The 27,174-nt window shown below is 36.6% G+C and overlaps 2 protein-coding genes and 1 long non-coding RNA gene across 10 annotated transcripts in view; 2 read left to right on the top strand and 1 right to left on the bottom strand.

Moving 5' to 3' along the window:
* IFRD1 (interferon related developmental regulator 1) overlaps positions 1 to 15,542 on the top strand; it is a 56,044-nt gene extending 40,502 nt beyond the window's left edge. For 4 of the 5 annotated variants that reach the window (XM_007504153.3, XM_056799560.1, XM_007504150.3 and 1 more), the window contains exons 2-12: positions 896 to 1,000; positions 1,139 to 1,223; positions 1,778 to 1,902; positions 3,147 to 3,304; positions 5,862 to 5,912; positions 6,003 to 6,181; positions 6,295 to 6,403; positions 9,579 to 9,713; positions 11,177 to 11,305; positions 12,530 to 12,625; positions 14,493 to 15,542. In XM_007504153.3, the coding sequence (XP_007504215.1) occupies positions 952 to 1,000; positions 1,139 to 1,223; positions 1,778 to 1,902; positions 3,147 to 3,304; positions 5,862 to 5,912; positions 6,003 to 6,181; positions 6,295 to 6,403; positions 9,579 to 9,713; positions 11,177 to 11,305; positions 12,530 to 12,625; positions 14,493 to 14,582 (1,206 nt within the window). In that variant the 5' untranslated portion in view covers positions 896 to 951 and the 3' untranslated portion in view covers positions 14,583 to 15,542. Of the gene's footprint in view, positions 1 to 895; positions 1,001 to 1,138; positions 1,224 to 1,777; positions 1,903 to 3,146; positions 3,305 to 5,861; positions 5,913 to 6,002; positions 6,182 to 6,294; positions 6,404 to 9,578; positions 9,714 to 11,176; positions 11,306 to 12,529 lie in introns of all 5 variants that reach the window. The other variant, XM_056799559.1, reaches the window with a different exon arrangement.
* Positions 15,543 to 19,335: 3,793 nt separating this feature from the next.
* Positions 19,336 to 27,174, top strand: part of LSMEM1 (leucine rich single-pass membrane protein 1) — a 30,174-nt gene continuing 22,335 nt past the window's right edge. The window contains exon 1 of the mRNA XM_001366431.5: positions 19,336 to 19,711. The gene's annotated coding sequence lies outside the window, so the exon portion shown is untranslated. The remainder of the gene's footprint in view (positions 19,712 to 27,174) is intronic.
* Positions 22,139 to 27,174, bottom strand: part of LOC103096185 (uncharacterized) — a 93,201-nt gene continuing 88,165 nt past the window's right edge. For 3 of the 4 annotated variants that reach the window (XR_008912256.1, XR_008912253.1, XR_008912254.1), the window contains one exon: positions 22,140 to 22,289. This is a non-coding gene — a long non-coding RNA (uncharacterized LOC103096185). Of the gene's footprint in view, positions 22,290 to 27,174 lie in introns of all 4 variants that reach the window. The other variant, XR_008912252.1, reaches the window with a different exon arrangement.

Here is a 27,174-nt window from a genome sequence, read left to right on the forward strand (position 1 = left end):
AGAATGTAAGGTGCAGTATCTACATTGGCACTTGGGGTTTTTTAAGCCAATAAGATCATGACAAGTCTAAAATAATATTAGTAAACTGAGATAAATTTCTGTGCAAATGATGAGGGTGTCATTTGGCTAGTATGTTCACATCATGAAGCTTTATAAATTTGAACTTTTGTTAAGATTATAGAACTTGGAATTGGAGGGAATCAGAGATATTTGAATCCAATTATCCCATTTTGCAGATGAGGATACTGATACCCAGAAGTGATTTGCAAAGATGACATAGATTTTTTTTTTCCTTAAAACCCTTACCTTCCATCTTGGAGGCAATACTGTGTATTGGCTCCAAGGCAGAAGAGTGGTAAGGGCTAGGCAATGGGGGTCAAGTCACTTGCCCAGGGTCACACAGCTGGGAAGTGTCTGAGGCCAGATTTGAACCTAGGACCTCCCATCTCTAGGCCTGGCTCTCAATCAGACACTAAGCCACCCAGCTGCCCCCGACATAGATATTAATGATGTAAAAGAGTTAGAATTCAAACTCAAATTAAATGTGCTTAGCGCAGTTCCTGCCATATAATAAATGATTATTGAATGACTTACTGACTTAGGTCCCCTGGTTCTTTTCACTATACTATGGTTCTTTTGATGAGATTATTATTCAGAAGTTTCTATGTGTATAAATGTGCCAAGCATTTAAGAAATTCTCATGGGTCATAGGCTTTATAAAGTCTTTCTAGGAAGAAACATTACCTACATTAGTAATGATGATATGTTATAATCATTATATAAAAGAAGTAGAAATCTAATTGCTTAAATAGATCACTCTTGCATTTTAAAATCCTCATGAAACGTTCTTGAGAATATTTCCAATTGTCTGACTTTTCCTTTCCTTCCCTCTTAGGTGGCCAACATCGAAATGTGCAGCCTTTTAGTGATGAAGATGCATCAATTGAAACTATGAGCCATTGCAGTGGTTTCAGTGATCCTGCTAGCTTTGCTGAGGATGGTATGCTTCCTTTTGCAACTTCAAGAGTAGATGTTGCTTCAGTTAAGAGTGTTTTAAATGATGATTATGGAAAATATTTTTAGAAACTGAGACAAGCAATTGCCCTATTCTAATACTTTTTGACTTGCATTTCATTAGGGCCAGAAGTCCTTGATGAAGAAGGAACTCAAGAAGATTTAGAATACAAACTGAAAGGATTCATTGACCTCACATTTGACAAGAGGTAAGCAGCATTTTGAAAAGACGAATTTCACATGTGGGTCATCTTAATTATTTGACTGTCTATGTAACTAGTTTTCTGTTATTGTAGTATATTTTTCTCAGGGTCCAAGCTATTGAATTTAATTCTTTTCTTTTTGATTCTGAACCCAGGCTATGGAATTATCAATTATCTGACTATAGATAAATAGATTCAAATGTGTCTCTTCTTTTTTTTATTTTGAGAACAGTGTTCTTATGCAGTTAGATGTCAGCATATTTTTAAAGTTTTGAAGTGTATTTGGCATGATGAAAATTCATTTTTAACTAGAAAATATGAAAATAGTTTTAACTTTGAGTTTCCAGCATAGTAATGTGATAAAAGAAGAAAATGGAGAAACTAATCTATTGAGTCATTTCATAAGAACCATATGGTTTTTGTGAGCAAAGTACTTTGAGATTTTATTAGAAAACACTTAAAATGCATGTTCAGAATCCTGGATTTATAAAAATGAGCTAACAAAATGTGAATCTTAAAGTATCTTAGCTTTATTATGTCCAATTGTTTATTTTAAACAGTGCGAAGACAAGGCAGGCTGCTCTTGAAGGCATTAAAAATGCAATGGCTTCTAAAATTCTTTATGAATTTATTCTGGAAAGAAGAATAACATTAACAGACAGCATTGAACGCTGCTTAAAGAAAGGTAATACCTTAAAAAACAACCCTTACCTTCTGTCTCAGAATTAATATTGTGTTCTAAGGCAGAAGAGTGGTAAAGGGCTAGGTAATGAGGGTTAAGTGACTTGCCCACAGTGATGACCATAACAATTCTGGTGACCTTTCTTTGGGATGACTGGCATTGGTTATGGCGGTAACCTTTTTTCTGAAAGTTGATGATAATCTTTATAATGAAGCAAATTGAAATAAATATAGAAGCCTCAATTAGTCAACTCAGAAGAACTCAATACCATTTTCCAACTATTTAGTAGTAGACTGTGTTACCGTAGATAGGCCTTCAGTTAAAGAAATTCTTGAATTTTCTTGTTTTTTTTTTTTATGTAACCCTTACCTTCTGTCTTAATATTGTCTAATACAGAAGAGTGGCAGAGGCTAGGCAGTAAGGATTAAATGACTTGCCAAGGCTCACACAGCTAAGATTAGCATATCTACATTTAGGTAGAAGCACTGGCTGGTGATAGAGTACGTTTCAGGCATACCTTTTTCTTTTTTTAATCCTTTCTGTCTGTCTTAGAATTTATACTGAGTATTGCTTCCAAGGCAGAAGAGCAGTAAGGGGCTAGGCTAGTGATGGTGAACTTTTTAGAGGCACGGGTGATGATCTCAGGTGTGTGTGGAAAGGGGGGAGGGGAGCAGCCCAGCCCATCATTCCTCCAGCTTTCTAGTAATGAACTCTGGCCCTTGTGGGCATGCCCACAGAGGAGAGGGCTCTTGAATGTTGTTCCCTTTGGCACGTGTGCCATAGCTTCACCACCATAGAACTAGGCAATTGGAGTTAAGTGACTTGCCCAGGAATATTGAACCCAGGATTTCCCCTCTCTACTAAGCTGCCCCTTTTTTCAGGTATACTTTGAGGTTGGGGTAGGATGAGTGATGAGACTAACTCTAAAGAAGGAAAAAAGGTGAATATATGTTTTGCAAGGGTTGAATCTTTGTTTAAAGGTGTGGTTTAGGTTAGGCCATAACAAAAATATTCTGAAATGCTTTGGGAGAAATCAGTTAACAAACATATTTATTAAGCCTTTATTTACTTTTTATAATTTAACAAAAGCTACATATGTTACTTAGAGCTTGGGGACTAAGCATTATAAAGTCAAATAAGACCATAGTGTTGGCCATTTTTTAGACAAATTATAATAATCTCTCTAAATCAGGTGATTTACTTATTGCCTGCATAGTCAGTTACAGTTTTACTTTTGTTTCCTCTAGGAAAAAGCGATGAACAACGTGCAGCTGCAGGACTGGCTTGTATTCTTTGTGTACAACTGGGGCCTGGAATTGAAAGTGAAGAGGTTTTAAAGACTCTTGGACCTATTCTAAAGAAAATAATTTGTGATGGAACAGCCAGTATCCAAGCTAGACAGGCTGTAAGTATTATGAGTCAGTCAATGTTTTCAGTTTTAAGTATTCCTTAAGGGAATCTGAGCATAAGAAGCACATGTATTTTAATGTATTTTTTCTTTGATAACCATTTCTCTTCTTTATATAGTCTATTGGGTTTTTTTTTCCCTTTAGTTTTAGGCAATATCATTTTAATGTTATTCAAATTATTCTTTTTCCTCTTATTTTTGGAGATTTTTCTAAAATCATATATAGCAGATTTTTCTGAAAGTTAAACTATTTCATACTATTCCAAGGAAAGTTGTTGGAAATATTTAAGAATAATCCTGTCCTCTATCTGCTTTGAATAATTTAGGATCAGCTGTGTAAGTAGTAGTTTAAAAAACAAAACATCTGGTTACTCACCTAGGTATATAGCATGAATGTGGCCATTTTTTCTTTCTGTTTTATTTTTTTCAAATGAGGTAGAGAATCAACAGTACTTTGCAGGGTTAGGATTTAATGTGTGCCATGATTTTGCTCCAATCATTGATTTGTCTGACTCCTACTCTACTTGTTTTTTAAAAACCCTTACCTTCTGTCTAAGAATTGATACTGAATATTAGTTCCAAGGCAGAAGAGCAATAAGGACTAGGCATCTGGTGGTAAGTGACTTGCCCAGGTCTAGAAAATATCTGAGATCAGATTTCAGCCCAGGACCTCTGGTCTCCAGTCCTGACTAGCTCTCTATCCACTAGCTGCCTCTATCCTCTATCCTCTAGCTGCCCTGGCCTATACCCTTTTGTGCCTTTTCCAAGGAAGCGCTTTCACTAAATGTTTTCTTCCTCTTCAGATGCTCATTCTGTATGCTTTGTGAGGGTTTAGGCTCTTTGTTTTGGTCTTTTTATCTCCTACCCCCAGAAGTATACCTTGTAATTGGAGGATTTGAATGTCTAGGGTAAATAAATCAAGGGTAAATAAGATTCTGCCATGTTGTTTTCAAATGCTGCTTCTGATTTTTTTAAAAAGGATTTATTGTTTTAAAAAATCTTAAGAAATAAGTGTCAAAGCTCAAATTTTTATGGAATAAGGATTACAGATGAAAATTTAAGTTCTAATTCTGCTTTATATGCTTACTAAATTTGTGTGATCCTGGTGGTCACCTCACTTATTTCACTTCATCTACAAAAGGAGGGGGTTAGATTGGATAGTCTCTTGGGTTTGTTTTAGTCTAAATCAGAGGTGATTTTTCAAAGTCATTAGTTTAAATTGTATGTAATTAGTTTTATCTTAAAAAGTCAGGCATTGCATAAAAAAGGAATTTTCTGTCATGTGGTAACAGTAATTTTAAAGAATTTGATGTTGTGTGATTAGAATAGGATAGGTTCTTATTAGACAAAAAAGAATCTCGAACTCAGATCATAATTTGACCCATGAAAAATTTAGTCTTGAGGATTAAGAAGGATAAAGAGCAAAAAAAAAATTAACCTTTTTGGGATTATTTGTGATGAACAATTTATTTTGAGTTGATTTTTTTTTTAATCTTTTCTTGGAAATTAAAAAAATTCTGCAACATTTACATAAAATAAGTATGTTGATTTTTAGTGATCTTAGTAGAAAAGTGCCATTTAAATTTGTTTTTACAGAAGAGTTTTCTGAATTTGATCTAGCATGACAATATAATTGACTAATTACACAAATATAAAGAAAAAATATAGCAGCCCCTAGATGCTGAAGTAGCAATTTCTTTTAACTTTTTCCTTTTTGCTTATTGGCATTTTATAACATTGTATTTTTTTAATAAATTATGTAAGTAATAAGTAATATACAATATAATAATAATAATATAATATATAATATATATATAGCTCAGTGGATAGGGCAGCTGGGTGGCTCAGTGGATTGAGAGCCAAGCCTAGAGGTGGGAGGTCCTAGGTTCAAATCCGGCTTCAGCCACTTCCCAGCTGTGTGAACCTGGGCAAGTCACTTGACCCCCATTGCCTAGCCCTTACCACTCTTCTGCCTTGGAGCCAATACACAGTATATATATATATATATATATATATATAACTACATATATATACATATATATGTATATATGTATATATATAGTATATATAAGGGTTTAAAAAAAAGAAATAACTTGACTGGCATCGATATATATATATATATAATATATAATATAATATAAATATAATAATAATATAATAAAATAAGTAATTTGTTATGATTAGGGAGAGGAGGTAATGGAATTAATTGTCTTTCTTGATTTTGGGGAGAGAACTAGACTAAGAACTGATGGCTTCTGTTCATATTACAATTATATTATATCCGAGTCAGACTTGTGAAACTCTTTAAAGTCATATCATAGAATGATTCACTCAAGTCCACAATAAAATTCTCAGCCCCAGCCAGAATTGGTTCTTTAGTATCTTAACTCTGACTCCAGTGCTTTTCTGCGGTGCTGTGTTTGGGGACTTCAGAAATAGATGCCATTTAAACAATTTTCTCATGACCTTAAATTACAATTTGGTTAGGAAATCTTCAATTAAATAGAATTAAAATAGTAAGCATTAAATTACCTCCCTTCTCTTCTGTGTTTAGTGTGCAACTTGCTTTGGAGTTTGCTGTTTTATTGCCACAGATGACATTACTGTAAGTATAAAACTTAAAATAAGTTTTAAATATACATCTAATATGATAAAGTTTAAATTGGTCATCTTAATTTATGTTCTTGTGAATTAGGAATTATATTCAGCTATGGAATGTTTGGAAAATATCTTCACCAAGTCATACCACAAAGAGAAAGACACTAATGGCATCTGCAGCACCCCTAATACAGTGCTTCATATCAGCTCTCTTTTAGTATGGACATTGTTATTGACTATCTGCCCTACAAATGAAGTGAAGAAAAAGCTTGAGATGTAAGTATTTAGTTTTTGTTTGATTTGTATTCTAATAGTACATTTAGGTGTAAATTTTTGTTTTTTCAAAAATTTCTGGTAAGTAGTACAATAATGACTGTCATATTTTCTAGGCATTTACACAAACTTCCAAGCCTTCTATCTTGTGATGATGTAAACATGAGGATTGCTGCTGGTGAAAGTTTAGCTCTTCTTTTTGAACTTGCAAGAGAAACTGATAATGTAAGTATACAATTTAGGGCATAATTGCCCTTTACTTTTTGTATTTTGACCAACCTAAAGTCGTTGCTGTTACTTATTTGAAGAATTGACCTATCTCAAGTGGAAAAAAAAAACCCTGATAATTTTAGATATAGGTAAGTAGGTGCAAAAAATATATAAGCTCCTTCAGTTGAGATGAATGCCTAAAAATATCAAAGGGAGTAATACAGTTATGTAAAAAATTACAACTTATGTAGTACTTTGCTGTTTATAAAATGCTTTTACACATATATGATCTCTTTCGATTCCCATAGTCTTTATGAAGTGTAGGTAGGCAAGTGAGTCCCATGTTGAAGCTAAATAAACAGACTCAGAGAGAGATGAAGTGTTTTTTTCTCAGATCACAGATGATCTTAATAGGACTCAAACTTCCTGATACCAAGTCCAATGTTCTTTTTCTACATTATGTAGTCCTCCATAAAAGGTAAGAAATTAGCTTTGGAGAAATAAGACAACCAGTACTATTAATTATATGGCAAGATTAACTAGACATAAATTATAGCATCTGGTAAATCATTGGGAAATTTTTCTCCAATTCATGCTTAAAACCTTATGGCTTTTGTGTACTATAACCTTTAAAGATTAACTGATTTCTTATATGTTTTTGGAGGGCCTTTCTAAATTAGTGATCAGAGACCTGGTAAAAGAGTAGAATAAGAGTTTCCCCATGTTGGAGAGTAACTAGTAGAATAGTGAAATATATCACATAGCCTTGATTCATAAAGCAGATTTTCTAGAAATTACAATGATGAGAGCAATTCCAAATAGAATTTGACAGTGAACTTTGTAGATAGATATACTTAGCCATGAGTAGTCAGAAAATGTCAAAGCCTAAACTTTTCTTACTTTTAAGATTTAGCCACTACTTAAAAATTATTCAAAATTGCCACTAGCCCTTCTACCTTTCTGGAGGAAAATATTTCTCTTTTACTCTTTTTTTTTTAAACCATTACCTTCTGTCTTGGAACCAATAATATGTATTGGTTCCAAGACAGAAGAGTGGTAAGGGCTAGGCAATGGAGTTAAATGACTTGCCCAGGGTCACACAGCTGGGAAGTAGTCTGAGATCAGATTTGAACCTAGGACCGCCTGGCTCTCAATCCACTGAACTACCCAGCTGCCCCCTCTTTTACTCTTATAGCATTTTTTAGTTGGCAAGAACATATTTTAAGAACATTTATTTTCTTTTATAATTGAGAACTTCTGAAATTAGAGGGAATCCGTCACATTTTTTGGCATCAGGTTTACCTCTGAGAAGTTTTTGTTTGCCTAGAAGGGAGAATCTTTTTTTTATAATAACATTTTCTTAGTTCCATATTCTCTCCAGCCCTTCCCTCTCCCACTGAGAAGCCAAGCAATCTGATGCACATTATACAGATGAAGTCATTTAAAACATTTCCTTATTAACCCTGTTAAGAAAAAAAGAATGAGAAAAAAAATTAAAAAATAAGCATTTTGTGTTCATCGATTCTCTTTCTGGAGATGGACAACATTTTTCATCATGAGTCTTTTGAAATTATCTTGGATCATTATATTGATTAAAATAGTTAAGTCCTTCAGAGTTGATTATCAGACATGACAACATTGCTGTTACTTATGTACGTTCTTCTGGTTCTGCTCACTTCACTCTGCCATCAATTCATAGATGTCTTTTCAGATTTTTCTGGAAGCATCCCGTTAATTTTTTACAGCATAATAGTATTGCGTTACAATTATATACCACAATTTAATTAGCCATTCTCCAGTTGATGGACTTCCCTCAATTTCTAATTCTTTGCCACCCCAAAAAGAGCTGCTATAATTATTTTTGTACTTATAAGTCCTTTTCTTTTTGCTTTGATCTCTTTGCTGAGTCAAAGGGTGTGCACAGTTTTATGCTCTTTTGGGCATAGTTCCAAGTTGTTCCAAAGTTTTTGACTTAAAGTTGAAATAGCAAGGTGGAAGTTTTAGAAATATTTTGGTCAATTGAATACTTGAGGAAGAAAGTTGCACAACTGCAGCAACTAAGTTGGCTACAAATTTATTCTCTTATTTTCACTTCAGCCTTTATTACTGCATGGCAATCCTTTGATATTTTCTTACTTGTCTATTACACTCTCCACAGAGGCTGTCCTTAAATCTCCTATATCATCTCTCCCCTTGATCCTTTTGCTTTTTTCTTTGACTGTGAAAATAGAGGCTCTATGTTGGAAACTACTCTCCCCTTACTCTTTCCCTTAAGACTATTCTTTATCATTACCCATTATCTCTTCCTTTCTTCCAGTCTCTGATTAAGAGATAGGATATTCTCTTTGCATCAAAATCACTTCACCTGTTCTCTTTATTCCCTACTCTCCTTTCCTTTGGGAACCCCATTACCCTTAGGCATTGACTCTCTGGTCTACTGGTACTTTTTCTGTCACCTAGAAAAATATACAAACAAAACCTTGAGTTGACCTTGCCATTCTCTGAGGTGATCATCCTATATCTCTTCTCCCTTTGACACCCATACTTTCTTGAAGGACTTATCTCTATTCATTTTCATTACCTTTCAGTCTGGCTTCAATTACTATTTACCTGTAATTCTATAATTGCTAAATCCAATATCTTCTACCTGTGTTTGATCTCTAGAAAGCTAGGCACACTTTCTGCCTTTGACTCCTCTGCTAGATCCTCATGTTTGCTCAAGGTTCTGGTCTCTTTACACTTTTTCCCTTAGTTATTTTACCAATTTTTGTGGGTTTGGTTACTTGGTTATAGATTACTCCCAATCTATTCTACCCATTAGGCAAAGGCATTTAGGCCTTTGTGGAATGTTTTGTTTTGTATGTATTTGTCTTCTTTCTTTACCTCTTAAGTTTCTACTGGTCAGTGACCAGATCTCTTTTTTGCCTTCCCAATTCTATGGACAGGGGGGACCAGTTGAACTAATCTATAGGAATGAATTTAGGAGAGGAAAGGTAACTATTGTGTCCATGTGAATAAATGTTTGGCGTAAGGTCTCCTGATTTACATATCAGGATGCATGTTTGAATGCCAGAGTCTCACCTAAAGTGTAGGACTGCTGGTGAGAAAGTTTGTGCTTGGTTTTACAATGTGATCTCCAGAAAAGGTTAGAAATATGACCAGGAAAAACTAGTTTGGTTTTCTTTATTAGGATTTTTATTATGAAGACATGGAATCCTTGACTCAGAAGCTCAGAGCTTTGGCTACAGATGGAAATAAACACAGAGCCAAAGTTGACAAAAGAAAGCAGCGATCTGTCTTCAGAGATGTTCTGAGAGCTGTGGAGGTAATTTTTAAATTCTTTGGCTAAGTTAGGTGAATCTGGAGCTACCTTTATTGTCATTATTAATTAGAAGAATATGATTATTGTAAACTGTAGAGTACAATGAAATGCATGCTAGTACAGTGAGATTTCTTAAAAATAAGATTTCTTTCTAAAGTGGCTCTTAGAGCCACAGTCAATTAAAGACCAGTTTTCATTTTTCAAAGCAGTTGCATATTTTCTCATTTGTCTTTCAACAAAAACCAGGCAGATAAAAGCAGTATAGTGCCTCTTTTACAGCTAAGGCACCGAGTAGTGGCCTGCCTATAACTATTAGTGGCAAAGCTTCTCTCAACCTTATTCTCTACCCTTAGCTATTTGCATAGTCTTAATTGTACTAATTGTTATGGGGTTTGAGATATATGGCTATGAGCTATATAGTATTGATTAGATGTTATAGAGATATTTGACTTTTGTAGTATCATTTTTGTTACTATAGTCTGTGCCATGTAACTTTTTTTTTTAATTCCTTTTATAGCATTCATTTGAGGACCATGGGCCAAAATAACCAAATGTTTTGCATCCTTATGTCTTTTATGCCTGGCACATAGATGCTTAATAAATGCTTGTTAATTGATTGTTCCTTCAGTGCCCATTTTATATTTCATTGTTTTGATATTAAAATAAAGCTCCAATAATACCATTTTTATATGAATATACCTAGAATTTAGCATACTATAACTTAGTGAAAAATGACTATTTAATCTTGAAAGAGACCTTAGAGTTCTAAAATTCTGATTTTTATATCCTTATTTGAGTATTCAGAATAGGAGAAAATATAGCCAGGGCACAATAGTAAATGTTCCCAGGCTATCATTCCTTTGTAAAAATTTGGAAATTTTATATAGGAAGAGAGCTAGCTGATTCCAGTGCCTATTTATAGGGTCTTAAAAAGAGCAATAATTTCGGAGTCATAGGATTTTAGATCACATGATGAGATAATTGACTTTCATTTCTGTAAACTGTCTCATTTTACAGAGTAGCAAACTTGAGGCCTGTGAGGTGAGTTGTGACTTTCCCAAGATCAGACACAGGCATTAAGTGACAGCTGGTTTTCAAACTAGGACCTTCTAACTCCAAATTCAATGGGAAAGTTTGATTTTCCACACCACAAAGTGATAAATCTTTCAAGTCTTAGTTCTTTTACTTATTATATTATATTCCACTTAACTTAATCTGGGCCTAAGCTCTGTCATCTGTAAAATGAAAGAATTTAAAAGTAAAGTGATCTCCAAAGTTCTTTCAAACTCTGTGAACTTTTTCAAATATATTTATCTTTCAAGTATCATGGATAGGAAGCCAAGTCACTTTTTGGGAAAATTTTTAGCAACATATTCATTTCACCATATATATGTGCATCTATGTGGTTAGAAATCTAGTTCCCTAAGGAAAGACTTCAAATTTTCCTTTTTCTTTTTTTTGATTAGGAGCGTGATTTCCCAACAGAAACTGTTAAATTTGGACCTGAACGTATGTATATTGATTGCTGGGTCAAAAAACAAACCTATGATACTTTTAAGGAGATTCTGGGAACTGGGATGCAGTATCATCTTCAGGTAAGTTTTTCTAATATTGCCTGCACATTTCATTTGAAATATTTTGAGCAATTTTATAGTTATTTAGTTTAATTTGTATTTAATTTGTATTTGGGATGTGAATGGAAGCTTTTTACTTATTTCTTTTAACTCTTACTTTCCATCTTAACAACTCAAAAGACAGAAGGACAAAGGCTAGACCAGTGATGGCAAATCTATGGCACAGGTGCCAAAGATGGTGTGCAGAGCACTCTCTGTGGGCACCCAGCCACCCTTTCTCCCCATCCCACCACCTGACCCTCAGAGTTCATTACTAGAAAGGCAGAGGGACTCAGGCGGAGCTGCTCCCCTCCCCTTTACCATGCCTGACCACATTTTTTCACATCCCACATCCCTCTGTCCAGAAGCCCAATGGGAGCACACAGGGGAATAAGGTGAGTGGGTCACAAGAAGACATTCCTCACTTCACCTGCCCTTCTGCACAGCAGCCCGATGGGAGCACTTTCTCCCCCTGTGGGGTGTGCCCAGCACTCAGTGGGGAGCCTGTAATTCCATCTCTATAAAGTTCACCATCATTGGGCCAAACAAATGAAGTTAAGTGACTTTCCCAAGGTCACACAACTAAGAAGTATCTGAGATTGTATTTGAACCCAGGTCCTCTTAACTCCAGACCTGGTACTCGATCCACTGTGCCACATAGTAGCCCCAAATTAATGTTTTTTAAGTCAATAAATTTTTCTAATAAAACTTTAAGATAATATATTATGTAACCAATATATTTTAGTCTTCTATAATTATCTTAGATAGAAATTCCAGACCAGAAGATTAGTTTCTGTGATATAAATGTAAGATATGAGGATAGAGACTGTATCCATGATTTTATTGGTTTGGAAACTCCTAGTTAAGGAAACTCACATAACCATTGCAGGTAATCACCTTCTTTAAACTCTATAGTCTTAGGCTATTGCCTAGGATCACTGTGTTTAAATAACTCTCTCAGGAATAACATAACCAGTCTATGTCAAAGGCTAGATTGGAACACTCGGATTTTCTTCACTACAAGCCCTGCACTCTATTCACTGTTGCACATATATTGCCTTTCTGTAAGGGTACAACATGTAGGAACAATTTACTCTGAATATAGAAATGAAAAGCAATGGGCCAAAACATGTATTTGTGCTGTTATTTTGCTATGTTATATTTACTGATAAACCTTAAATGCACTGATTTATTTTTGTTAATTAGTCAAATGAATTTCTTCGGAATGTATTTGAGCTTGGACCACCAGTGATGCTTGATGCTGCAACTCTTAAAACAATGAAAATTTCTCGTTTTGAAAGGGTAGGTTTTAAAAATATCTTACTTGGATCTAAAAGAAAAATCAAACTAAAAATAACATTTTTCACTATAAAGCAGATTTTAACCATAATCTTCCAGTAATTTGGGCTTAATGATTTACATTATTGTGATGATGCTGCTGTTTACTATGACCTTGTGTTTATTTCACACTTTGTGTTGGGATTTTTTTTCCACATTCCTGAATTATGGTTTGAGCACCTTTTAAATCAATTGCATGGTCTACGTGACTTCCTATTTGTGCATGTGTCTATACACACATACTCACACACATGTGAGTGGCAGGTGTATATATTATGAATGACAAAATATAAATGGCCACCTAGGAATGACTTATATGTACTCAAAGGAGATCCCCTTTCTCTCCTAGCTCCCTAAAGATTTCTCTCCTCCTTTATTTTACCCCAACCCTTACACCCCTTCCACAGCTGCATATGTTACTACTACCTGGGATTCATCCCCAATCTCTTAGGTTCTCATCTTGTATGGCTACCTTGGGTCTGGATTCTGTTTCAGTATGGGCTGGCTAGGGAAAAAGGGAAAGTGAGAAAGGGTGGAGCAAAGGCTAGAGGCATGCTTGTAGAGTTGTACATTAGAGGTTCCTTAAACCTTTGTGCTCCATCATATGAATCTAAACATGCAGATTGTGATAGAGATTTGAAGATAGAGGTTTTGCAGGACTTGTGGACCAAGATGCAAAGAATGCAAAAGTCAGGGTTCCAACAGAATGTCCCCAGTTGGTGGCAGTTTGAGCTGACAGGGGGGAAGGGCTTTTGAACTTGGTCTCTCTCTGGCTCTGTGCATTTGGAGCTGAGGAGGGGGCTTTTGGTCTCTGTGTCTGGCACTGGAAGTCACTTTTTTCCCTGGAGGCTTTGGCTGGCCACACTCTGAGAGGAGAAACTGGGCTTTTGGTCTCTGGGTCTCTGACTGGGGGACACACACTTGCTCCCTGGAGGTTTGAAGTTGGCTGAAAGACTTTTGTGAGGCTGACTTGACTTTGCACTTTGTCTCTGGCTCTGAGCAATGGAAGCTGATCAGGGGAGAAGCTTTTGAGTTGGTCTATATGAGAGATCTGACTGAGTTGTGAAGAAGAAAGATCTTGAAAAGCCATTGACCTCCATCTTTTTAACTTGTCTAAGAGACACACTTGTGACTCCCCAAATCCTCAATTTTACCTCATTTAGATTAGGGACTTCCTCATTCCCCTTACCTCAGTTTCCCATTCTATTACCCAATTAACTCCTTGACTGAGAAAACAACTAGAGTATCATTATAGTTAACTCAGGAGGGAGGGAAGGAGCCGATGGCTTGAAGAAAGATTGGGGAGATGAGGGAGGCAAAGGAGGGAGTGAGGGAGGAAGGAGGTTAGGAAATAGACTGATCCATCAGTAGGGATCATCAGGCAAACCCCCAGAGCAGTCCCTTATAAGCAGTGTCCCCTGTGTACCAGCATCCCTGTGTGTGTGACATCCCTATTCCTCAGCATTTCTCTGTCCTTCATTACAAATAAGCAGCCTCAGGTTCCCTCAGCAGTTTTAGGTTCCTGTAGCAGTCTCTCTAGTCAAAGTTAGAGAACAACAGCCATTGCTGAAGAAACAAGGTTCCCCTCAGTTTATCCTCTCTAATTCAATCAATAATAGTTTCCAGTCAGTTTAATCTTTATTTCAATATATAATGTTTCTGTGAGAAAAATCATGCTGACTTTCAAGTAACTGGTTTGTAAATGTAACTTTTTCAACACACTGTCTTTTTATGGTATAAATTTAAAAATGTATAAAATTTAGGTATATATGCATATAAGTCTTACTGACTCCTTTGTTGTTTTTTTTTGTTGTTCTTTTGCTGTTTTTAGCATTTATATAACTCTGCAGCATTTAAAGCTCGAACAAAAGCTAGAAGTAAATGTCGTGACAAGAGAGCGGATGTTGGAGAATTCTTCTAGATTTCTGCATCTTGAAGACAAATACTCGTTTCTTAATTCAAGAACTTTTCTATAATTTCCAAAGTATTTAATAATTTTTATCATGAGGGGGTGGGGGATTGGGTAACCATATATAACTTAGAGAAATTTTGTAATGGGATCTAAATTCCTTATAACATTTATTAATACTGTGTAACATTTATTAATGCAGTATTGCAAGTGAGTGTAATTATTGAAGCTTCTTTGTATATAGAATTAGTAAACTTTTAAATAAACTTTTTATAATGTTTGATCAGAATCCATTTATGAAGCAGGGCAAAAATTCTCATAGTTCATTTCAGATAATTTCCTGAATGAAAAAGGCACATTATAAATTGTACAAGGTTATATATATATTATATATATATCTTTGACTCTGTGGTTACCAGAAATGTTAATTGACTATTACCAATCCCAACCCCTACCCTGTAAGGTAGGTCTAATTCTGAAAGTTTCTTAGTCTCTTAAAAAGCTTCTATATTTGCCCTTTAAATGGAATTTGATAATTATCATTGTTCAGTTGTCAGACTGGACTTAAAAGGAATTCCATTGCACATTGCGTGCAGACTTTCAACTACACAAAGGCTTTACTCTTGATATTAATGAAATGCTATATGCCATATCACTCATTAAACTTATTTTTAAAAGCAGTAACACTGATTTTAGCGCCTATGTTAAGACCATGTGTTCATTGCTTTATAATAAAGATTGTTTCTCATTAAGTGTTTCTTTTTTCAACAACGGGAAGCTTTTTTATTAATTGAGGTAAATACTTCTGAGCAAATTTAATCTTTGAACATTATGACTTATGTGATGTCAAAAATCTGCAAATGCTCATGCCATATGATTGATATAAAAAGCTAATGACTAGCTAATAGAATGACTGATTGGATATTTCCATGAAGTATTTTTTCTTTACACATTAAAAAAAAAGAAAAGCAACTTTCTAATGTCTTGGTTCTTTTTGAAATATTTTAGAAAACATATGATTAAAAGTTTTTGAAGCTCATTAAAAATTTAGAAGGCTTGGAATAGTGATTATCTAAGAAAGAATGTAATGATCAGATAGAATGGCTTCCTTTCAAACTGTTAAGTCTTGCCAGACTAACTTTATTTCTTCTTTTGACAGGATTAGATATTAGATGAGTAATTATGGAAATGAATGATGCAAGATTAACTACTAGATAGGGGGCAGCTGGGTAGCTCAGTGGATTGAGAACCATACCTAGAGACGGGAGGTCCTAGGTTCAAATCTGGCCTCAGCCACTTCCTAGCTGTGTGACCCTGGGCAAGTCGCTTGACCCCCATTGCCTAGCCCTTACCACTCTTCTGCCTTGGAGCCAATATACAGTATTGACTCTAAGACGGAAGGTGAGGGTTATAAAAAAAAAAAAGATTAACTACTAGATTTATATTTTTATTAATGAATTGGATAAGGTCATGTAGGGATTAAGTTTATGGTTGTACTAAATATAAGAGAATGTGGTGGCCGATTTAAAAAAATAATACAGCTCAAGTCAAAATGACTCTTTAGCAGTTTTATTTACAAAAAGAGAGGAAGAAAGAAAGTAGGGAAATGTGAAAGAGGGTAGAGTAAGATATCTAACCTAAAACACTAAATATTTGCTCCAGCCACTGTCTCAACCCAGGCAGGGCTAATTAGTACTCAGCCAAAGGGCCTGGTGGTGCATACCCACAGGGCCTCCTTCAAGACGGGGAGGCCTCTCTGGAAACTAATCTCTCCAGAAGCTGGGAAAGGAGTCAGCTTTTCACTCGCCCAAACAGTGACTCCAAAGGGAGATCCAAGAGCAGTCTTACCAGAGTCCCTAGTCTTCCATGCTCTATAAGGGCCAAGCCAATATTAAGACTTCAGTCTTAATAGCTGGTTCACAAATAAAAAATAGGGGAAGGCATGATACACATTAATCTGAAAGTAACAAAAAAGGATTTGTATAACCTTCATATATGTGAACAGTATATATGACCACCAAATAATTATTTACTTAACATCAGTCTCTGTGTAGCATTCCCTTGGGCCAGTTGCCTAACCACCACTCATTGTTAAATTCAGACCCTAGAAAGAGGTTGACTATTCCTTCTGTCAGATCCTCTGGTTAAGTCTGAGGGGATGAAGTTTCTTGCTCTTTGTTGAAGAATCTTGCTTGCCCCTCATTAGTCAATCAGCTTTTAGTATCATATCAATTAGCTTTTAATGAAAAGAGAAGAAGCAATAGCAGTAGTTATACAAGAACCCCACCTCCAAACTGGAAGACTCCCTCTAATGTCTGCATGCCCATAGCCCTGGGAAAAGTAGGGCCAGGCTCACTTTGGGGCATGGACAAATTACTTCCTTGCTCTGCTGTCCTTGTTTCTCCAAGGCTAATGCCTGAGCTGAATTCAATCAACTCCACAGATTGAATCATATTCAGCTGCTGTTGCTTTTAGCTCTTCATTACACTTGGATGGACCTTCCAAACTGACCAATTATTTAGGGCACTCTAACACTTGTTTACCTAAAAACTGGAAGGTATAGCTATAAAAGAAGCTACACGTGGCCCAGTGGGAGATTGGGCAGTTTCCCTTCTATTAGAAGAACTAGCTAACTATTCTAGGAAAGGGGTGGATGCTTGGCACTCCCTACCATAGCCACTAAGCTTGACTTAGCAGCCAATTAAAGCTTCCCAACCACACAATACAAACCCATGAATCAGTCCACAGAAATCAGATGGAGGACATCTGTATGCTTTTAAGTGCTGGGGAAATACCATTTTGAATAATCCCTAAATAAGAGTGGTGATTGGGGCGGGGTGGAGGGGGTGAAGTGGAGTTAATTATTTGCAAAATATCTTTTTCCCTCCAAATTGTGAGGCAGGTACTACTAGCATGTTTATTTTTTCATTTTGCAATTGAGGAAACAAGTTTTTAGAGGTTAAGTGGCTTACATATGGTCATTAAGATTCAGTGGAATTTAAACCCAGGTGTTTATGACTTCCAAGTCCAATGTTCTGTTCACTATATATGGGTTTTTTTGTTGTTGTTTGTTGTTTTTTTTAACTCTTACCTTCCATCTTGGAGTCGATACTATACTGTGTATTGGGTAATGGGTAATGGGGCTTAAGTGACTTGCCCAGGGTCACACAGCTGGGAAGTGTCTAAGGTCAGATTTGAACCTAGGACCTCCTGTCCCTAGGCCTGGCTCTCAATCCACTGAACCACCCAGATGCCCCCTTGGGTTTTTTTTTTAAGCTGTTTTGGGCTGTGCAGTGTCCAGGAAATAGTTCTCCTGGGTTAAGCTCCCCAGGCTACATTTTGAATATTGTATTCATTCTCTGGCAACATTGTTTAGTAAGAAAATGCCTTGGAGAACCATTAGATTGTGAACTCCTTGAGGGCAGGGACTATTTTTGCCTTTTTTTGGCATCTTATTGAATGATCAACTTGGGAAATATAGGGGTAGGCTTAGCCCAGGGTTCTTTGGGTACAGTATGCTGATGACCAGGGTTGACTGCTGGAAACTGGGCAGCAATCATATTCTAATTAAATGGAAGGTATGGGAACAGAAAGCCCATGAAAGCAGATGGCAGATAAAGAGGCAGAGAGCAAGCACTGTGGGGAAGAGGAGGGGGAGGGGCAGAGTAGCACATAACCATGGGTTGGAGTTGGGAGCTCACCACAGCATGGACAGGATGGACATGGAAGGGTGCTTTGGGGGCAGGAATTTGAGGTCTTCTTTTATAAGATTTTTTTGGAGAGGGCAGGGGGAGCAGACCAACGGATCTGTGCCACCTTCAGATTCTGACACTTTGTAAGGATTTAAGGATATGCCCTTTTTTAAAACAACCAATCAATTTCTGCTGAGTGATAGTAATAGAAACCAACTATGATAGGCATATATTCCTTTTCTCTAGGTTTTATTCCTTCCCATCGGCTTTCCAGCTGTCAACTAGAAATATGATCCTAGGAAATTATAAACCAAGGATTTCCGACCTGGAATACGTTTTCATACTCTGGATGGAAGTATGACAATTTTGTCAGCAATATAGGGAATGTTTAGTTAATGATATTATTATATTGAAATACTCCAAAAGTATTGTTAGCGGAGGGAAATTTGTATATTGGAGAAAAGACGATGAGGAGTCAGAAGCAAAGTGGAAAAGGGGATTGTTATATGTTTCTGGAAAATTTGAAAGAGACAAATGAAGGTTGACAAAAACACAATTCCAGGCTTTTGGGATTTGGAATCACTATTTGGTAAAAATTGCTGGGACAACTGGAAAGTAGTCTGGCAGAAACTAGGTATAGACCCAGTATCGTCTGCCATTCACCAAGATCAAAATTGATGTATGGTCTAGATGTAAAAGGAGGCTTAAGTACATTGGAAGAACAGGGAACATCATATTTATGGGTAGGAGAAGAATTTATGAGTAGAGATGGAGAGCACTGTGAGGTGTAAAATGGATAATTTTCAGTACATTAAATTGAAAACATGTTATACAAATAAAACAAATGTTGCCAAGATTAGAAGGAAATTGGAAAACTAGGGAAATTTTTTCAGTCTCTTAGAGGTCTCATATCAAAAAACTACGCATTTTGCCCCAGCTACTTGTGCTGGACTCCTTTTACAGTGGAATTTTTTCAGCCTGCTCCAGGATATTTATATGCAGTTCAACATGAGAAGGGGCCAGAAAAATCCCAGTATCACTTTACACACAGGTTTAATTAAACACCAAACTTATACGCGGGTATGAATAAATAGTTCTTACCAATTAAGTCATGGCATTATTTTGAGGCTAGGCTAGGTTCACAAAAATCCCCAGCCCTTCCTCTCTAGAAACAAAAAGAGAATATTGCTTGTTTAAAAAAAAATAGCCATGAAAAAATTGATCAGTATTTGAAACCCACACTACTGGGTCTAACTGAATGCTAAAAATAGATGACAGTTTCATGCTGGGTTTTACAGGACCTATAGGAACTCCCATGCCCTGAAGAAAAGGAGGAAGAGAAAATTGTAAAAAATTATACAAAGTTATTTTTTTCTTGGTTGCATTTTTTTTTTCTGGGTAGGGGCTTCCTGAGTGATTTCCATTTGGAGGAGCTCTACTGGAATTGGTGTAAGTCATTTGCATGTCATTACACTTCTGAGAGCTGAGTTGTTTTCCTAGAGGGCAGGGGAGTTTCCATTGTTCATTCTTAGATGATAATAACTTTTAGCCTAGATTTTAAAAAATTCTGATTGGGAAGAGACAATAAATCCCAAAGAGGATCAAAAAAACAAAATGATTCATTCAACAAATATCTCCATTGCCCTTGAATTACATTCTTTGGGGAAATAATTTTTATTTGATGGACAATACAAATGTTTTTGTTTCAGTGGTTTGTTACTGAAGCTCTGTGGGGAAAATAAACAGTAAAACAATGTTAAATAAAGTCATTTTTATTTGCGATATTCTTAAGATGGTAATCAGAATGCTTTCAAATAATGATAAGAAGGGAGAAATCAGTGGTTGGTTAGCATTGAGATAACTGGAGAGAAAAAAGAAATTACTCACAGGTGTTTGAGCTCAAGGTTTGAAGGACTCTTGATAAAAAGTTGCTTTTGAAGGATACTGCTAACATCTAGCTTACCAAATGTGTGTGGTGTGACGGAAGGATCTTTAGGACAGTGAAGAAATGCTATTAAAACTGAATCTCCCATCAAACCCAGCTGGTCCCAGATAGCCTCATAAGGAGATGCTAGAAATAGCAACAACTATGTGATCGACAGCTGCAAGTGAAGTAACTTTGTAGGCTGCTCAAAATTGAGGATGGGCAGAAACATAGATTTTAAAAACTGGATGTGACTTTGGAAGTCACGTAGTCCAACCCTGTCATTTTAGATGTGTAAGAAATGTATAGAACATTTGTCAAGGTATTGCTTTTCTAGGCACTGTTCTACGAAGTGTTCGGAATGCAAGTAAGCAAGAGTTCTTGCCCTGACAAACAACAACATATAAAGCAGAGCTGAAGTGGGTAGGGATGCTTTCAAAATGATAGTTGATAAATAACATAAAGATTGGTTCCAGCAACTCGGTAACATAGAGGCTGGAATGCTAGATTTGGAATCAGGAAGACCTCAGTTCAATCCAGCCTCTGTGTGACTCTGTTTCCTCTCTGCCTCAGTTTCCTCATTGGCAAAATTGAGATAATAGCATCTACCTCAAAGGGCTACTCAATAGCTATGTGAAGTACCACAATGTATATAGTAGCTATTATCATGATTGTTGTTATTATTCAAGCCAGATAAACAAAACAACTATTAGAGGCTGGTGTCCAAGGTGGGGGTTTGAGGTAGAAAAAGATGAGGATGATGGGTAGAGAGCAGGCAACATGATATAGAAATGGTAGCCCAAAAATAGGAGCCAAGATAAGTGAAGAGCATGGGTTTTAAGTAAAAGAGTCAGGATTTGAACTCATGTTGTCTGACTTCAAAGCCAGATCTTCTCTACTTATCTAAGAGTGCACCAACAGACTTGACCACACCCCTGAAAATCACATCCAACTTGGCTCTCAGTTATTTCTTGACTCTTCCAGATTTGCATTTTACAATTTCTTTAAAAATGACATTACAATCTTTCATCTTCATGGCTTCCAATATCAGCCTGCCATTTCCTCCCAAGAGAAAAATGTTCAGATTTTATTAGCCTGCTCTGGGATGCCTTGTGAATTCTCCCGAGTCCAGTAAGTGCCCATATTTCGAGTGAGTGGAAATCCCAATATGCCTACTTCCCTCAACTGAATTGTTGCTTTTCTCTCTGTGTAGCTATGACTCAACTACTATTCAACATTCATTAAGCATCAGCGTGAGAATGAAATAATTAATAATAGCGTCATTTTCCAGAATGAGAAGCTAAGGCACAAGTGGAACACATTCCTGATCCCAGAATGCAACATGAGTCAGTCAGGGGTTAATAGATAAGAGTCATGAATTTGGAATTTTAAAAGACTCTCCTGGAATTTAACAAGTATCACTCAGAAAAGTATTCCTATGCTGATCCTCAGTATTGTGAATAATCTGAAGATTCGACACTAGTGGATTCGAACTCTCTTCTATAATATTTCTAAATAAGAATATGGGAAACTTATCTTGTGTGACCTTGGAGAGACAGACCACCTCCCCTTATGGGGCCTCAGTTTCCATATGTGTGAGAAGGCTGTTCAGTTGTGACCCCATTTGGAGTTTTCTTGGCAAAGATACTGGAGTGGTCTGCTATTGTCTTCTCCAGCTTATTTTACAGATGAGGAACCTGAGGGAAACAGAGTTAAGTGCCCAGGGTCACACCCAGTGACTAAGTGTCTGAGGCCAGTTTTGAACTTGGAACTTCCTGGCTCCAGGTCTGACAATCTCTCCACTGTGCCAGCTAGCAGATCTAGGACCCAGGATGACCTGAGTTGAAGACCCCAGACACTTACAACCTGTGTGATCTTGGGCAAGTTGCTTAACCTCTGCCCACCTTGGTTTTCTCAAATGCAAAATGGGGATGTTAATAGCATGACCAGGATTATTGTGAAGACAAAATGACAAAAGATTTATAAAACACCAAGGAGTATCTGGCACATCATGGGCACTTAATAAACCCTTGTTCACGTTCCCCTTCTTGGTTGAGGAGGATCTTCTAGTGCCTTCAGTCATTCTGATTTATTCTTATTGCACTGTGGATAGAAAAAAAGGATATTGAGTTGAATCTGTGCTCATGTGAGCACAAACCTTAGAATTTGCTTTGTAGAACAAATCTCTGATCTCAGTTTCTTTTCTTGCATTTTACACTCTCTTGTAAAACTAGCCTATAAAACTTTAGACCATGGAAAGAGGGAATGGACCCAGGGTCTGGCATTAGTCCTGAGTTCTAGTCTCGACTGCCACTGGCCAGCAAAATATGACTATAGGCTCCAATACTAAAGAATTTAGTGATATTTGTATATAATTAAGATGATTTACGTTCATGTCAAGGTAATTGAGGCAGCTGTGGTGTGTTCCTGAAGAGGCCAATGTCTTTATCTGTGTCTGGGCCTTTGTTTCTTTACTTGTAAAATGAGATTCTACAAACAGACACTCTCTAAAGTCCTTTCTACCTCTAAACTCTTCTCTGATGTCATACGACTTAGGTATCCATGTCGTAAGGCAGGCCCAATTTAGTCTAACTTGTCTATGGACAGGAAGACCTAGCCTGAATTCCAAGAAAGTAAAAGAATAAAGACTTTGATTCCTACTAGATTTATTCTTGAAATATATGTATATGTACATTTGTTTCCATTTTAAAAATCATTTCCTAGTGTCCTTTAGGATTCAACTTCCTTTCAATTCCTCGATATAGTGTCAAGTCGTTCCTGGCAATGCTTACTCCTCCTTGGAAGTTTGGTGATATTAAAGGATAAATGTCTAATCAAGATATTTCCTCCAGAAAATTGATCCATTTATGTCTCCCAAGGGATGTGAAGAATAGCCAGACTCATGGAAGCTGAGATGACTTGACTACTCTTTCATTTTTCCAATAGATTAAAAAAAAACAACTCTTGTGTTCTGTCTTAGACTCCAAGGCAGAAGAGCGGTAAGGGCTAGACAATGAGGGTTGTGACTTGCCCAGGGTCACCCAGCTAGGAAGTATACCTCCCATCTCTAGACCTGCCTCTCAATCCACTGAGCCACCTAGCACCCCCCACCCCCATAATAGATTTTCACTTAGCAAATGACCAACTGGTAATAGGAATCAACCCTCACCTTCCTTAGCTTTAATCAAATTAGTATTTTCCAGCAAATGGTTATTTTTCTCATAGAACCTTGAGTTTGTCGTGTTTCCTTGACTATGCTTTCTTTTTATAAATTTGTTTTATAAATTTTTCCTTTGTCTTTACCTTCATATCTGAATCTATCCCCTGTCCTCTCCTACCCAGCAAGCTATCTGTCATAATGAAGAGTAAAAAAGAAGGATTTTAAAATTCCACAAAACTAAATAACATCTAAGTCTGACAATATCTTTGATGTTTCATATCCGTAGACTTCCACTTAAAGGCAGCTGTAGTTGTGCAATAAATTGAGAGCTGGGTTTCCAGTCTGGAAGACCTGAGTTCAAATTTGACATCAGATGCTTACTAGCTGTGGAATCCTGAGCAAATCACTAACCCATTGTTTGTCCCAGTTTCCTCAACTCTAAAATGGGAATAATAACATTTACTTCTCACAGTTGTCATGCAGATCACATGAGATAGTATTTATAATGGGGCTGGTATATAGTAGATGCCATCTAAATGCTTCTTCCCTTCCCTTCCCACTTCTTTAAATACAGGGTCACTATGTTTTTCCATCTCTTCTCCAGGAGTCTTGGTCATTATATTTACTCAGCATTCTCTTTCCCTTCTTTGTTCTCTTTGTTTAAATGTCATCATTTAGATTATTTTCCTGGTTTAGCTTGCTTCACACACTATCGGTTCATGTAAGTATTCCTATACTTCCCATACTTAGCGCTTCTTATGAAATAATACTATTCTATTACACTGAGATATATATTATATAAATATAGTTATATGTATATATTATTTATCCATTCTTTAAATAGGTATCTACTTTCTTCTCTACTACAAAAAATACTACAATGAATATTTTGATGTATGTAGCACATTTCTCTCTCTCTTTCAAAATTACTTGGGATAATTTCCTAGTAGTGGAAGAATATGAATTTTTAAAAAATTCTGAAGGCAGCTGGGTAGCTCAGTAGCCAAAATCTAGGCCTAGAGATGGAAGGTCTTGGGTTCAAATTTGACCTCAGACACTTCCTAGCTGTGTGACCCCAGGCAAGTCACTTAACCCTCATTGCCTTTTCCTTACCATTCTTCTACCTTGGAACCAATACACAGTGTTGATTCTAAGAAGGAAGGTAAGGGTTTAAAAAAAAATCTTTACTCATTGTCTTAGAATTGATATAAATATTAGTTTCAAGACTGAAGAGTGATAAGGACTCACCATTTGGGGTTAAGTGAATTGCCTAGGGTTACACAACTAGGAAGTATCTGAAATAAGATTTGAACACAGGATCTCCTGTCTCCAGACCTGATTGTCTATACACTAAGCCATCTAGCTGCCATGAAACTGATTTTTAAGTCACCATTTTTTTGTATAAATAATTTGCATAAGTAGTTTTCCCAAATTACTTAGAATGTCATTTTGTAAGCATCTAAGAGACTTGGATTTTCAGAATGATAGCAGATTCTTAAATCATTTTTTTTAACTGTGCCCTACCTGCTCTTCCCATTTCCAACCGATTCTATCTCTAATCCTTCCTTTCCATTAGATTAGATTGAATTTATATCATTGGTCTAGGGAGTTTCCATTAAAAACTCCCTCTATGATATATCTTCCCTATAAGTCATAGTCTTAGACTGAGAGTGGGGGAAAGGGGCCCATGAAGAGGTTGAGTAACAGCCAGTATGTATCAGGGACAGGGGTTGATTTTCTTGAGTCAAAGACTGGTTATTACTGGTGACAGACTTCTTATCTTTTCCACAGTTACCTATAACTGCCAAAGTATATTCACCTGACCATGTTATTCCTCTACCCCAAAACCTTTAGTTTTGACATTCCAGTGCCTTCAAAATTAAGTATAAGCTCCTTATTTGGAGATTCACTTCCTTCTACAATCTAGCTCTAAGCAATCAGCTTTATTTCCCTTCATGTACTAATGTGACATGGTGGATAGAGGGCTGTTTGGCCCCAGGATAAGCTGAGTTAAAACTCCTGCCTCTGATAGCTCTGGGACCATGGCCAAGCCACTTAACCTTTATGAGCCATGGTTTTCTCATATGCAAAATGAGAATACTAATATTTCAACGACTCAGAGTACCATAATATCTACAGTACTCTCCCCAGGTAATAGTAGAGCTTAAAGGAGAGGGTGTAATAAAATGCTTTGTACACTGTCAAGTGCTGCCAATGTGTTACAGTTTTATTAGACTTCCAGCCAAACTGTCTATTTGGGCATCCTTGTTCTTGACATGGACCTTCCTTAGCCTTTGCTCATTCTGTTATCCCTGGCCAAAATGGCCTATTGAAGTTCACTCCAATCCTTCCATAAGCCTCTCCTTTTCTTCATGCTGAAGGTATTTTGTCTTTAGATTTCCCCAGTCCCTTTGCCAGGACTTCTCCTTTGCCTTTATACAACTAGAATAATATTTATCTGTGTACTTGTTTTTTTAACTAATTAATTAATTAATTTAGTGAATTTAGAACATTATTCCTTGGTTACAAGAATCATAATCCTTCCCCCCCCCCCCCCACCCTTCCTATAGCTCATGTGCAATTCCACTGGGTATTATATGTGTTCTTGATCAAAACCTATTTCTATGTTGTTGATGTTTGCATTAGTATCTTCATTTACAGTCTATATCCCCAATCATATCCCCTCAACTCATGTAATCAAGCAGTTGTTTTTCTTCTGTGTTTCCACTCCCACAGTTTTTCCTCTGAATGTGGATGTGGATCTCTTTCTCGTAGATCCCTCCAAGTGGTTCAGGATCACTGCATTGCCACTAATGGAGAAGTCCATTATATTCAATTGTACCACAATGCATCAGTCTCTGTGTATAATGTTCTCCTGGTTCTGCTCCTTTCACTCTGCATCAGTTCCTGGAGGTCGTTCCAGTTCCCATGGAATTCCTCTATTTTATTATTCCTTTGAGCACAATAGTATTCCATCACCAACATATGCCACATTTTTTCAGCCATTCCCCAATTGAAGGGCACCCCCTCATTTTACAACTTTTTGCCACCACAAAAAGCTCAGCTATGAATATTTTTGTACAAGTCTTTTTGTCCATTAACTCTTTGGGGTACAAACCCAGCAGTGCTATAGCTGGAACAAAGGGCAGACAGTCTTTTATCACCCTTTGGGCATAGTTCCAAATTGCCCTCCAGAATGGTTGGATCAATTCACAACTCCACCAGCAATGAATTAGTGTCCCTACTTTGCCACATCCCCTCCAGCATTCATTACTTTCCTTTGCTGTCCTGTTAGCCAATCTGCTAGGTGTGAGGTGATACCTCAGGGTTGTTTTGATTTGCATCTCTCTGATTATAAGAGATGTAGAACACTTTTTCATGTGCTTATTAATAGTTTTGATTTCTTTGGCTGAAAACTGCCTGTTCATGTCCCTTGCCCATTTATCAATTAGAGAATGGCTTGATTTTTTGTACAATTGATGTAGCTCTTTGTAAATTTGAGTAATTAAACCTTTGTCAGAGGTTTTTATGAAGATTGTTTCCCAATTTGTTGCTTCCCTTCTGATTTTAGTTACATTGGTTTGTTTGTACAAAAACTTTTTTAACTTGATGTATTCCAGATTATTTATTTTGCATTTTGTGACTCTTTCTAAGTCTTGCTTGGTTTTAAAGCCTTTCCCTTCCCAAAAGTCTGACATGTATACTATTCTGTGTTCGCCTAATTTTCTTATAGTTTCCTTCTTTATGTTCAAGTACCCATTTTGAATTTATCTTGGTGTAGGGTGTGAGGTGTTGATCTAAACCTAATCTTTCCCACACTGTCCTCCA

Source organism: Monodelphis domestica, chromosome 5, assembly GCF_027887165.1.
Source record: "Monodelphis domestica isolate mMonDom1 chromosome 5, mMonDom1.pri, whole genome shotgun sequence".
Classification (NCBI taxonomy): Eukaryota; Metazoa; Chordata; class Mammalia; order Didelphimorphia; family Didelphidae; genus Monodelphis; species Monodelphis domestica.